Genomic DNA, 12,582 nt, shown 5'->3' with positions numbered 1-12,582 from the left:
AGAGAAGGTCCCACTTATCCATCAGAGTAGTGGTTACCCTCATTATTTTTCAAAAGCTACTATTAAAGTAATTAAGGAAAAAATAAATTCCACAAAAAATGGAAAATATATAAAAACCCATCTGACCTAAACATATTTAAACTCTTAAGAAGTCGATCTAAGGGGCTAATAAAACGTGATTTTAACAATTATATATCCTTTTTAAAGGACGAAATATCAATAAATAATAAAATTTTCTGGAAACTTGTATCTGTTAAGAGGGGAAATTCTGGCTTACCTTCAGTTATGAAATATAATAATACTGAAGCCTCCACCTCAAAAGAAATTATCGATTTATTCTCAAAGTATTTTAAATCAGTTATTGTAGCGCCAAGTGTATCAAATAATCACCAAAACAGTAACATGACACATGATAATCTAGATTTAATTCAATTTCAACTGGATGAGGTTGTAGCAGGGATCAATGATCTGCATCCTAAAAAGGGTGCAGGCCCTGATGGCATACCTTCATTATTTGTCAAAAATTGTTCTAGAGGGCTCTCATATCCTTTATATAAATTATATAATCAATCGCTTTTACAAGGTCAATTTCCGGATGCGTGGAAGATTTCCAATGTAATTCCTATATATAAGAACGGACAAAAAAATATTATCTCCAACTACCGTCCAATAAGTATATTTGCAAAATTATTTGAAAAACTTTTATATACATATTTTTTTAAGTTGGTGAAAGGACAGCTGATTTTTGAACAACATGGGTTTTTTGCAAACCGTTCTGTAGACAGCAATCTTCTCACCTATCTTGAATTTTTAAAGAATAATATGGACAAACGTATTCAGGTTGATAGCGTCTACACGGACTTCAGCAAAGCCTTCAATAAAATTAACATTTCAATTTTGATAAAAAAACTAGCTTTGGTAGGGGTGGGTGGTTTTCTTTTAAAATGGGTTGAATCTTACCTCTCAAATCGAAGGTTCACAGTCTGCATAAACGACGTAAACTCCGAAATAGTTTTTGTAACCTCGGGGGTGCCCCAAGGATCTCATTTGGGCCCCCATAATATTTATAAATGATATATTTAAATGTTTTAAACACTCGGAGTTTTTGCTTTATGCAGATGATCTTAAATTCTTTAGAACTATAAAATCACACGAAGACTGCCAGCTCCTGCAAGAGGATATAGAAAGCCTTGTTGAATACTGTCGGATTAATTGCCTTTTTTTAAATATTGAAAAATGTCAGTTTATTTCATTTACTAAAAATAAATTAAAAATCCAATTTAATTATAATATAAATAATGTTGATCTTAAAAGGGCTCAAGAGGTGAAGGATTTGGGAATCATTTTTGACGAGAAGTTACTTTTTGATAAACATATTAATACCTCAGTGTTAAGTGCGTATAAAATGTTAGGGTTTATTAATAGGCAAGCTAAAATTTTGAAATCCTCTAGATCCTATATTTTTTTGTATTATGCATTTGTTTATAGCAAGCTTAATTTTGGCTGTGTTGTTTGGAATCCGATTTACTCAATTTATAAAGATAGATTGGAATCTGTGCAGAACAAATTTTTAAAGTGTCTTTATTATAGGGATAATTTAAATATTGTTACTAATGACTTAGATGATATAAGAAAACATTTTGGTATACTTACTCTTGACAACAGAGGAAAAATTTCAGACCTTTTATTTTTGCATAAACTGTTGAATAATAAAGTGGATTGTCCATAGGGGTTGAGGTTTAATGTTCCATCACGGCAGTTAAGACTTAGTGATCTTTTTAATTTACCTTTCAGAAATACTAACAGTTGTCAGTCATCTCTACTGTGTAGAATGATGAGATTATCAAATTTTTATAATAACATAGATCTCTTTTTTAAAACCCAGAAAAACCTGAGAGGTGTATTGAAGAGAGAGCTACTATAATGCGTGTCCCAGACTTTGTTTTTTGTGTAGGAATTAGTATTTAAAGATTAGTATTTAAAATTTAATAGTCTTTTTCTGGTTTAGCAATTGTTAAGTGTATTTAACTTTAGTGTTTGCAAGTTTATATTTGCTTCTATATTTATGAGTGGATACTGTAGTGGGTTTACCTGTTTGTATCCTTAAGAAAATAAATAAATAAATAAAATAAATAAATAAATACACTCCTGTACAATTCTTTGTTGTAATTGTTCAATTGAATCTGCTTGAGTTTTAAATGTAACAGATTTCAAGTGACCCCCCATAAGAAAAAATGTGGCGGTGTCAGATCTGGTGACCTAGGTAACCATTCTATAGGTAATGATTATTCAATCACTCTCTTATTGGGCCTACATAATGCAAAGGCGTTCCGTCCTGTTGGCAGTGCAGAAAATGTCCATCTAGAGCAAAATTGCCATTAGCGGCCCTTTGATTTTCCACCTCATGAACTATAAGAGGTTCTATAGTTGTGTCTAACATTTCTGCATAAATTTCACCATTTAGAGTTCCATTGATGAAAAGGGGACCGATGATACTATTGCCTAATTTACCCGCCCAAACATTTAATTTTTTTGAGGGTATTGCGTATGTCCCTCTCTAATAATGTGAAGATTAAAGTCGCTCCAATAACAAAAGGTTTGTTTGATGACTTTGCATTTAACCCATTTGACCCTGAAACTATATTTTTCCGAATTTGTATATTTTTTTCTTAAAAACGGTCAATAGAATGTCCCATAAGTCGAGAAAAAATCATGATTTTTTTTTCAATTTCCAAAACTGGAAAAAACGGCGGTCCTTTTAAAAGGACGGTAGGATAAAGGGCTACTATTAGAAAAATAAGTAAAGACTTAAAAATATGTTTATATATCTTGCAAAATGCTTAGCAAAATACTTAAAACTTAAACTTAAAAACTAATTTGTATGATAGTCCACAAAACAGTTTTTTGGGTGAAGACCAACTTCACATTTTTGGCACACAGCACATTTCCGCTGACTCTCGTGATATGTAACTAAATGATCTAGTCTATCGTAACGTGAGAATTGGAATGCAGTTTTTGGCAATTTCGAACGTCCTCTCTTAGTTGTTTTCCTGTACGTTTCGAGCAGCTGTGTCTCTAGGTCCCTTGTAAAAAGTTGGTCAAGAGTACCACCATTATTCCTATGGAGTTGCCACGAGTTTTGTGAGGCCATGTCTACACAGTGGGAAAATAACGGAAAATACCACTTTTTACCTCGTACTGAAACTCTATATTGGCTTAGGTTTTGGTCACTACGGTCTACACCTCCCATATTTTCATTGTATCCCTTGATCAATTGAGGCTGATCTATATAAACATGTTTTTTTTCAGCCTGTGAAAATCGTTTGACCTTATTTACTGGCAAAACTGAACATGCATTGGTGGCTAAAGTAATAACGCTGTTGTCATTCCATTTGCATAATGCGATTTCATTATCGGCAACACCCCATTCAAATGTACCTCGTGTCTTTTTCTTCAGAACTGCCGCATTGCTAAATGGAGATTGTGGGATCCGGTTTTCACGTATAGTACCAGTTGCCTTGGTGTTCCTCAATTTTAGCTCACTTTAGAAGTGACAAAGATTTGAAAAAATTGTCAAAAAATATGTGAAAGGGCTGGTAAGGCATTTTATGTAAAACATCTGCATATTGGAGAACAACTGACGCTCCCAAACCCAGGTGTTTATATTTGTCCGGAATTGTTGTCGACGCACCTTGGTAGGGATCAAAATAAACAATGTATCCAAGGCGTAGGGTACCTACCCAAAATTTATACCCCCACCTTATAGGCCTGCCTCGAATAAATTTCTTACCCGATATGTGTCCCAAAATACGGTATCATGGCCTCATCAAGGCTGCGATTCTCTTCAACTGGGGAATAATCAAAAATTTTTTTATTTAGGCTCTTGAAAAGTGGACGCAGTTTAGAGTACTTGTCTTTTTTATCAAGGGAAGTATTATCACTGCAATGAAGATTACTCATTATGAATTGAAATCTATCTCTGGAAATAGCGGCTAATATAAGTTTATTCTGGGTATCGTTGCAATTTAGCCAATACATATGTCGCCTTGGAACAGTTGTATATCCACTGACAAGTAACACCCCTATGAAGCAGTACATCTCGTCTGCAGTAACGTTACCGGGGCGGTTTTTTTGCTGTGCATAAATATTGGTAAAATTGACAATTTCTCCTACCAAGTTCTCATCAAAGAACAGCTTGAAAATATTTCCAGGGGAACGATTGCTTTGTGCAGTTTGAACTGATTGCCATTGCATAAACGTAGACTCTAAATCTGTATTGAGAGTATAGTCAAACGTCTTTATGTGTTTAGGTCGCCTTTCAACAAAAGTGGACAGTGGTAGATCGTCATCACTGTCTCAGTCGTCTTCACCTTCTACGTTAAATTTAATTTTCGCCGGGGCCCTTAGTTGCACTCCGGGTAAATTATTTGGTACTACATCGTCTTCGGCCCCAGAATCTTCATCGGTATCGCAGTTTTCGTTGGCATTTTCGGGTGGAAAAATTGTAATGCCTGTAGGAATGTCCGACGTAGAGTCATTCTCCAATTCCTCTAAGAGTTATGCCATGGTTAGTGGATTTTTCCAATACCTGTAAAAAACCACATAGTAGTATATAATCCTACCGTCCTTTTAAAAGGACTCGTTTAGTTGAACGCTCCTGGATTGATCAAAAAGTGTGAAACATAACCACAAATATATAAAAAGGTCAGTATGTTATGTTATTTGTTAAAAACAATCAAAACAAGAACGAAAAAATAAACGAGTTTTAACATATCTTACCTTGAGTCACTCATTGCAAAATCACTAGAAACGCAGCGTGTTTTATTCGTCACTATCGATCCAAAAATTAACAAAATCCTAACGATCGCGATTGACCTTGTTTAAGATGTTAACTAAATATAATGTGACACTGGCGACATCTTTAAACCGTCAGCTGAATCAGTAAAATACAGGTTTCTTTTTGAAATCCTTTTAAAAGGACGGTAGGCGTAAATGGGTTAAGTAAAAAGTGCATTCATCACTGAAACAGAGATTCTTTATTAACATGGGATGAGTGAAAATCTTGTCCGTCATAATTTCGCAAAACTCAATACGTCGGTCTGGGTCATCATCCCCTAATTCTTGACTAATTAGGAGTTTGTTTCAGGTCTCATTGAGCAATCTGGACTCATTTCTTTTCTTAATGCCAACAGGTCCTGTTTCTTTAAATTTAGCTACTAACTCACGGATGTACTTGTATCCAACATTTCTTTTACGATATCTTTCGTTGAATATGCCCGCCGTTCTTGCAAAGCCACGATTTTGAGCTCCATAAACGAAAATCATTTCTATGCGTTCAGCAATAGTGTAAACCATTTTAAGAAATATCACTAATAATTAAAGACTATTGATTTTTCCACTAATTACCGTAACAGTAGGAGTCGGAAAATAAAGAACAATTACCTACTTATTATTTGATAGCAGGCTTAAGCAAAACAAGAATCTTGTTTTAACGAAAACGGCAAAAGAATTAAATCGATTTATGTTTTGTAGTGCCAACATCAAAAATAATTTGAAATGTATAGTATTGGTAGGTACAAAGATTTTTAAACGAAGTTCTAGGAAACGATGAATGCAATCCGTTTTAAAATGAGATATTACACTACAATCCACTCACTTGTGAGGTTGAGTTATGATTTTAAAAAAAGAAATAAATGCAGTTTATATAGAACTTTACAAGGAACACAAAAACGGTAAAAGAAATAGGGCTTGTCATTTAAATTTCTGGGGAAAGTAATACAACAAATGCCTCAAAAATTGTCCCCCTTGATATGTAAATTGACGTGTTTCGCCTAATTTTCATACTATCATTGGTAGAGGCAATATTAAATGCTGTTCGTTTTTAAATTGTCACCCTGTATAATACAGAAAGTTACTATCTAGGTATACTTATTAGGCAATTAAATTATTATCCGTTACCTGTTGTTAAAGCTTGTAGATCTCTGTAGGTTGATATCTGACTGGTAGAAGGCACTGTGGGCAAATGTTGATCACTATGAAGTGTAACAGCTGATTTCCCTCGAATTCCTGACGCTATTAGCGCTTCCAGTTCTTGCTTCAGTTTCTGAGTTTGTCTGCTGGTTTCCAATATTCTTTTTGATATGTCTTCTCTTCTTTCTCGGCTCATTTTTGTAATTAGGGTGGTGGAGTTGTTCTACAATAAGGAGCTTGTAAATATTTGGTTAAAATTACGAACGCTTCTGTATCTCATAAGACAGGTAATAAGTTATTATAAAAAATAGATTTTTTTGTTAAAGCTGAAGTAGGTCAAGGAAGGTGCAAAATCATCTGATTCCTGCTTGGGTACCGAGCACTCCTGACCATGAACCTTTCTCTGTACCTAGATTATGCAAGCAGTCTCAAGAATATACAGACATGGGAGAGTTAGTATTTTATTTTGGTGAAATAGAGGACAGCCCCACATAATATGTATCGAATGGTTTCGTTTTTGAATAACAAACAACATTTTAATAATGTTACTGCTTGCACTGCCCCAGAAAGCGATGCCGTAACGAAGATGGGATTCAAAGAGGGAACAATAAACGGACTTGCCAATTTTTGGAACAAGTTCCTGTACCAAGAAATTATTGAAAATAATGTTGAACAGGTTTTTGTTGAAGTAAAAATTAATAAGACAATAATTATTTTAGGCTGTGTATATATTCCTCCCCAATCTAAAATAGAAGTTTATCAATCTCATTGCAATACAATGGATAGTTTATTTAGTAAATATTTTGATATTGATAATTGTAGGATTGTTGTGACAGGAGATTACAATATTCCTGAAGTTTCATGGAACAATGAAGTAACAAGTATTAGTGTACAGTGCAATGCTACTTCACCAGCAAATAGTTTATCTAACTGTTTTAATTTTCTTAACATGTATCAACTTAACTCTGTAGTAAACAGTAGGAATACTCTTTTAGATTTAGTTTTTTCGGATATAAAAGATATAGATGTGTTAGAAGCTATTGACACATTACTGCAAAATAGTATTCATCATACTGCCATAACTTTTGGAGTTCCTATTAATTGTGATAATATTTATGACTATAATAATTGTAACTATTTTCCATTAAATGATTTTTTTTGCAGGGATTGATTGGCAAACTTATTTTGCAAACTTAAATGTAAATGATTATGTGTCATTATTTTACGACATTTTATTTCAGGGTATTCAGCATTTTGTACCTTTTAAAAAATTTAAAACCTCATCCTTTCCAAAGTGGTTTAGCGCTGAACTACGTAGGATGGTAAAAGAAAACCCATAAATTGTACATGGAGTCAGGTAAAATTTATGATTATGAAACATTTGTAACACTTCGAAGAAAGTGCAAAGAACTTACAAAAAATTGCTATGATGCTTTTATAAATAATATAGGGCACAATATTAATGATAATCCTCAATCTTTTTGGTAATTCATTAATGAAAAAAGAAAGCATTTTATGTTGCCTCAAACAGGTGAATTTAATGGCATTAATAGTCATAATAATCAGGAACTTGTAAATCTATTTTCTGACTTTTTTTCTAGTGTATATAAAATGCCGGTAAAAGATCATTCCAATAATTATGTTTTTCAAAATTGTATAAATGTAAATTATTATCATTTTAGTTTAATTGATATAATAGATGGAATAAATTCAATGCCATTTAAACTAAGTATTGGGCCAGATGGAATACCATGTTACTTTTTAAAGAAATGTGTTTACACTTTGGCTATTTCTCTAGCAATTATTTTTAACAAATCAATGGAATCAGGAATTTTTCCAGATTTCTGGAAGGTGAGCAATATAAAACCCATATTTAAATCAGGGAATAGATCGGCTGTTGATAATTATAGGGGAGTCTGCATTCAGAGTGAAATACCTAAACTGTTTGACTCCCATGTTGCTAAAAAACTGTACAGTGATTGTCGTGGTATACTTAATAGTGAGCAACATGGTTTCATAAAAAATAGATCTACCAATACAAATCTTTTAATGTACATAAATTTTATTTTAAGCAATATGGAGCAAGGGTGTCAAGTCGACTCTGTTTATACTGACTTTTCCAAGGCCTTTGATAGAGTGGACCATAATTTCTTGGTTACAAAGTTAAGGGCCTTGGGAATTAGCGGTAGGGTAGCTGATTGGTTAAATAGTTTTCTAACTGATAGAATGCAGAGAGTCAAATATGGTAGTTCGGTGTCTAGACCTATAATTGTTTCATCAGGGGTACCTTAAAGGTCACACTGTGGTCCCCTTCTGTTCAATTTGTTCCTATTAGATTTATTTCAAAATATAAAAAATAGCTCGGTACTAATGTTTGCAGATGATGTAAAGATATTTCGGCCTATTTGAACAATGACTGATGTTAAGCTTCTTCAGGAAGACATTGATAATTTTTATGGCTGGTGTCAAGCAAATCATATGGACCTTAACGTAAAAAAATGCTATCAAATATCATTTTCAAGAGTAAAAAGTCCTATTTCTTACAATTATTCCATCAACCATATTAACTTAAAGGTTACCGATGAAATGAAGGATCTTGGTGTTGTATTGGACAGCAAATTATCATTTGATATTCATATATCGGGTATTATCTCTCGGGCTCATAGAATGTTAGGTTTCATCATACGGTCTAGTAAGGACTTTTCAATTTTTACGATAAAGAAACTATATTGCTCGCTAGTTAGAAGTGTTCTGGAGTATTGCTCACCTATCTGGAACCCTTGTTATGTAACACATGTAACTGCAATTGAGCGAGTGCAGAATAAGTTTCTTCGTTATATTGGTTACAGGTGTGGTTATATCAGAGATGATTATTCTTATAGTGAATTATTAAGATCGCTACTTAATATTGATACTTTAGAAGGGAGGAAACTAAATCTTGAAATTCGTTTACTTCACAAGATTATTAATGGTGTAATTGATTGTCCAGAAGTTTTAAATCTAGTATGTCTGAATGTACCTATAAGAAGGAATCGGCACCCTAATGTTTTTTATGTTCCTTACCATTCTACAAATTATGGCAAAAATAACCCTATTACAAGAATGTTAAATAATGCAAACTCTATGCAGCAATCTGTGGATTTTTTTGGCACTTCAGAGGCAAGATTTAGAGGATCTTTAAGGCATATATTGTGATATATACTTTCATTTTTTTTTTGTATAGCAATGTATATCTATACTGTATTTAGTAATTAGTTCTATTTATTGTAAAAGTCCGTAAATAAATAAATAAAATACACTGATCCTGACAGCATAACAACCAGATGTTAGCTTTTTGACAAGAAGATTTATATATGTGGGTCAAATTTAAGATCTTTGCCTATGAAAATTCCAAAAAATTTGCTGTCAGGGTTAATCTGAATTAGATCACCATCTATCGAAACATCTTTAAGATTACATTTAAAACTTAGCAAATTAGTTTTTGTTGGATTTAATGTAAGTAAATTAGAGTCACACCACCTTTTTATGGTCTTATGGAGAGAATCCAGAGCCTGCCACAATATTGTGATATAACTTGCAAACATAGTAAAGACACCGCGAATAGAGAGACCAACCAGATCATTTATGTAAAGCAAAAATAGAACTGGGCCTAAGACTGAGCCCTGAGGCACTCCCCGTCTAACAAAGTTATATTCTAAGTATTTTGACCCAACCAAAACCCGTTGCCGTCGACCTCGTAGGAATGAAGAAAACCATGATAGATGAAAGCCTCTAAAACCATGACACACTGGAGCTTCTGCAGCAGAGTGTCATGACTAACACAGTCAAAAGCTTTTGACAGATCACAAAAAACAACCGCCGAGTACAAATCCTGAAGAAGATGGTATACAGCATCATTTGTATTTGTATTGTTGCGAAAACCGAACTGACACTTACTAAGGATGTTATTTGCATTAATAAAAGACAGCATACGACTTTTCACCAGTTTTTCTATGATTTTGGACATGGTGAATAGAAGTGATATTGGCCGGAAATTAGAAGGATTCTCCATGTCTCCTTCTTTGTGGACTGGAATGACTTTGGCTGTTTTTAGACAAGAGGGAAATGTTCCTGTTTCCCATGACTGGTTAATTGCTTTTACCAGGACCCTTAAGGCTGAATCAGGAATATTGAGAAAAATGTTTGCAGACATGCCATCCTCATCTTATTGTTTTTTATCGATTTTAAGACGCCTTTTAATTCTGTCTGATCAGTTGGAAAAGACAGAAAGGAGTTTGAAACGTTGACAAGTAAGTCATTGGATGTACTGATGGAGTCAAGCATTGTTGGAGATTATCTGCTATACTGCAATAAAAGTTGTTAAAGCGCGTTTGGGGAAACATTGGGAACGGAAGCAGGGCAATGAGAGTTTTTATTGCGTATGTCGTTTATAATATTTCAACATTCCTTCTGCGAATTTTGGGACTTGATCAGCCTGTTGGAATAATATTGTTCCTTGGAGTCTTATTAAGCGACGAAATATGGAGCGATATTTAGCAAAATAGAAATAAAGAGATGACGTATATTTCTTGATGGTATGGAGCGAACGGAGATTTTTTGAAGAAATAGTTTGACCCTTAGTGAACCACTTTTTTGCATTTTATCTTTTTGATAGGAAAAGCTGCATTAAGCAAGTCAACAATCCTATTGTGTAAAGCAGATATAGAGTCATCTGATTCAAGAATTGTGTCCCAATTAGAAGAGGCGCATAAATTGTTAAATTGTTTGTAATTTGTAGTGACAAAAACTCGGTCAAAATGTGGTAGAGATTTTGCTTGCTGTTTAGGTTGTAAAACGTTAAAAAAAATTGCTTTATGGTCGGACAGTGCAGCATTTTTAACGGTACATATAGTATCTCAGAACACTAGTTAGAGCACATATAGTCAATAGTACTCGAAGAGAATCGAGCAATACGTGTCGGCGATTTAATATGCATTTGCAAGCCATAACACTCAAGCAGATTACTCAAGTGAGTTGTGCATGCAGAGCTCCTATCATCCAAATTTACATTAAGATCCCCCGCTACAATTATGTTTGCAGAGCCCGAAATATCAAACAGAATCTCATCCAGATTTCTTAGGAATACCTCAATGTCAGAGGAAGACGACTGATGGATGCATACTATATATAAATTTCGAGATCTAAAAAAAATAATTGTGAACTCAAAGACCCGTTCTAGTAATAAGTAATTAAATTTCATAGTAGTGAATCACTTAACCTTAGAACATTGAAAGGCTAGAATTAGCATTGCCGTGGAACTATGGGCAGTTTGTTTGCTTGCATAATGCCAAATGCTTAAGTAGAAATGACAAAAAAGCTTCATAATATCATAAAAATTTGTCACTTATTTGGACAGGCGCAAAATAAATAGTATTATTTTACGCCTCTTTAATAATATATGAAGCATTTCTTTTTCATAAAATATGATAAGATACTCTATAAAGAAGTTAACATTCAAAGTTACATGAATGTAGGTAACATACAGTAGTGGCCAAAAGTAGATAGACAAAGTATTATTTTCATATAATTGTTTAAAGATTTACCCACAGGTCCCCGAGATTTTAAATTATTGTTATTTGTAAGGCGGTCTATAAAAAGATACCAATAAATTTCAGTTAAATATTTTACTTGCTATCAGATAAAGCAATAATATAAATATAGCTGGTCAAAAATAGATAGACAAAAACAATTTTGGACTTATTTTCTTGTCTAGATATTTATAAAATAAAATTAGTATAGTATTGCTTCTCTTTAACTCAAGGTGCAACATGCCACGTGGAATTAGATTCTCTCTTTATTTAAGACAACGCATTATTAATGCATATCGCGCGGGTGATCGTCAAATTGATATTGCTCGTAGATTTGATGTTAAAAGAAAAGCTGTTTGGGCAATTATTAAAAGATATGAAAGGACAGGATCATTAGAGCCAAAAAATAAATCGGGTCGACCAAAAAAATAGACATTAGAGCTGTACGCAAATTAAAACAAATTAGCCAGAATAACCCTTTCATGACTTCTCGTCAAATTCAGATAGAATTACAGGCTCTAGGGATTTGTAATGTGTCCTCAAGGACTGTAAGACGAAGGTTGGTAGAAGAGAATCTATTTGCACGTAGGCCAGCAAAAAAACCATTGCTTTCAAAAAAGAATCGCTTAGCCCGATTGGAATTTGCCTGTCAGCATATAGACTGGACAAAGCATCAATAAAAACGTGTTTGCTGGAGCGACGAATCTAAGTTTAATTTGTTTAATTCCGATGGAATTTGTTTAATCCAATATGTTAGACGTCCTTCTGGCCAGCGTTTGAATCCCAAGTACACAAAACCCACAGTTAAGCATGGAGGGTGGATCAGTGATAATTTGGGGTTGCTTCTCAGGTTATGGAATGGGCCCGTTACATCGCATAGAGGACATAATGGACAGGTTTATGTACAGGGATATTCTCAGAGATGTTATGTTGCCCTATGTCGAAGACAATTTACCATTGAGATTCCAATTTCAGCAAGATAATGACCCGAAGCATTCCTCCAAAATTATGAAGCAATTTTTCGAAGAAGAAAAAATACCAGTTT

The 12,582-nt window shown here is 33.8% G+C and overlaps 1 protein-coding gene and 1 long non-coding RNA gene across 6 annotated transcripts in view; one reads left to right on the top strand and one right to left on the bottom strand.

Annotated features, from left to right (window-relative positions):
* The window catches only part of LOC126733819 (uncharacterized), a 308,547-nt gene that overhangs the window by 52,633 nt on the left and 243,332 nt on the right, over window positions 1-12,582 (top strand). The gene's annotated exons all lie outside the window — the stretch shown is intronic.
* Window positions 1-12,582, bottom strand: part of LOC126733808 (centrosome-associated protein 350-like) — a 176,318-nt gene that overhangs the window by 153,400 nt on the left and 10,336 nt on the right. For all 5 annotated transcript variants that reach the window (XM_050437217.1, XM_050437218.1, XM_050437216.1 and 2 more), the window contains one exon: window positions 5,959-6,193. In XM_050437217.1, the coding sequence (XP_050293174.1) occupies window positions 5,959-6,166 (208 nt within the window). In that variant the 5' untranslated portion in view covers window positions 6,167-6,193. The remainder of the gene's footprint in view (window positions 1-5,958; window positions 6,194-12,582) is intronic.

The sequence above is a fragment of the Anthonomus grandis genome, chromosome 3, assembly GCF_022605725.1.
Source record: "Anthonomus grandis grandis chromosome 3, icAntGran1.3, whole genome shotgun sequence".
Classification (NCBI taxonomy): domain Eukaryota; kingdom Metazoa; phylum Arthropoda; class Insecta; order Coleoptera; family Curculionidae; genus Anthonomus; species Anthonomus grandis.
The sequence above is the reverse complement of the archived record's forward strand: the minus strand, read 5'-3'. Positions and strand labels throughout refer to the sequence as shown.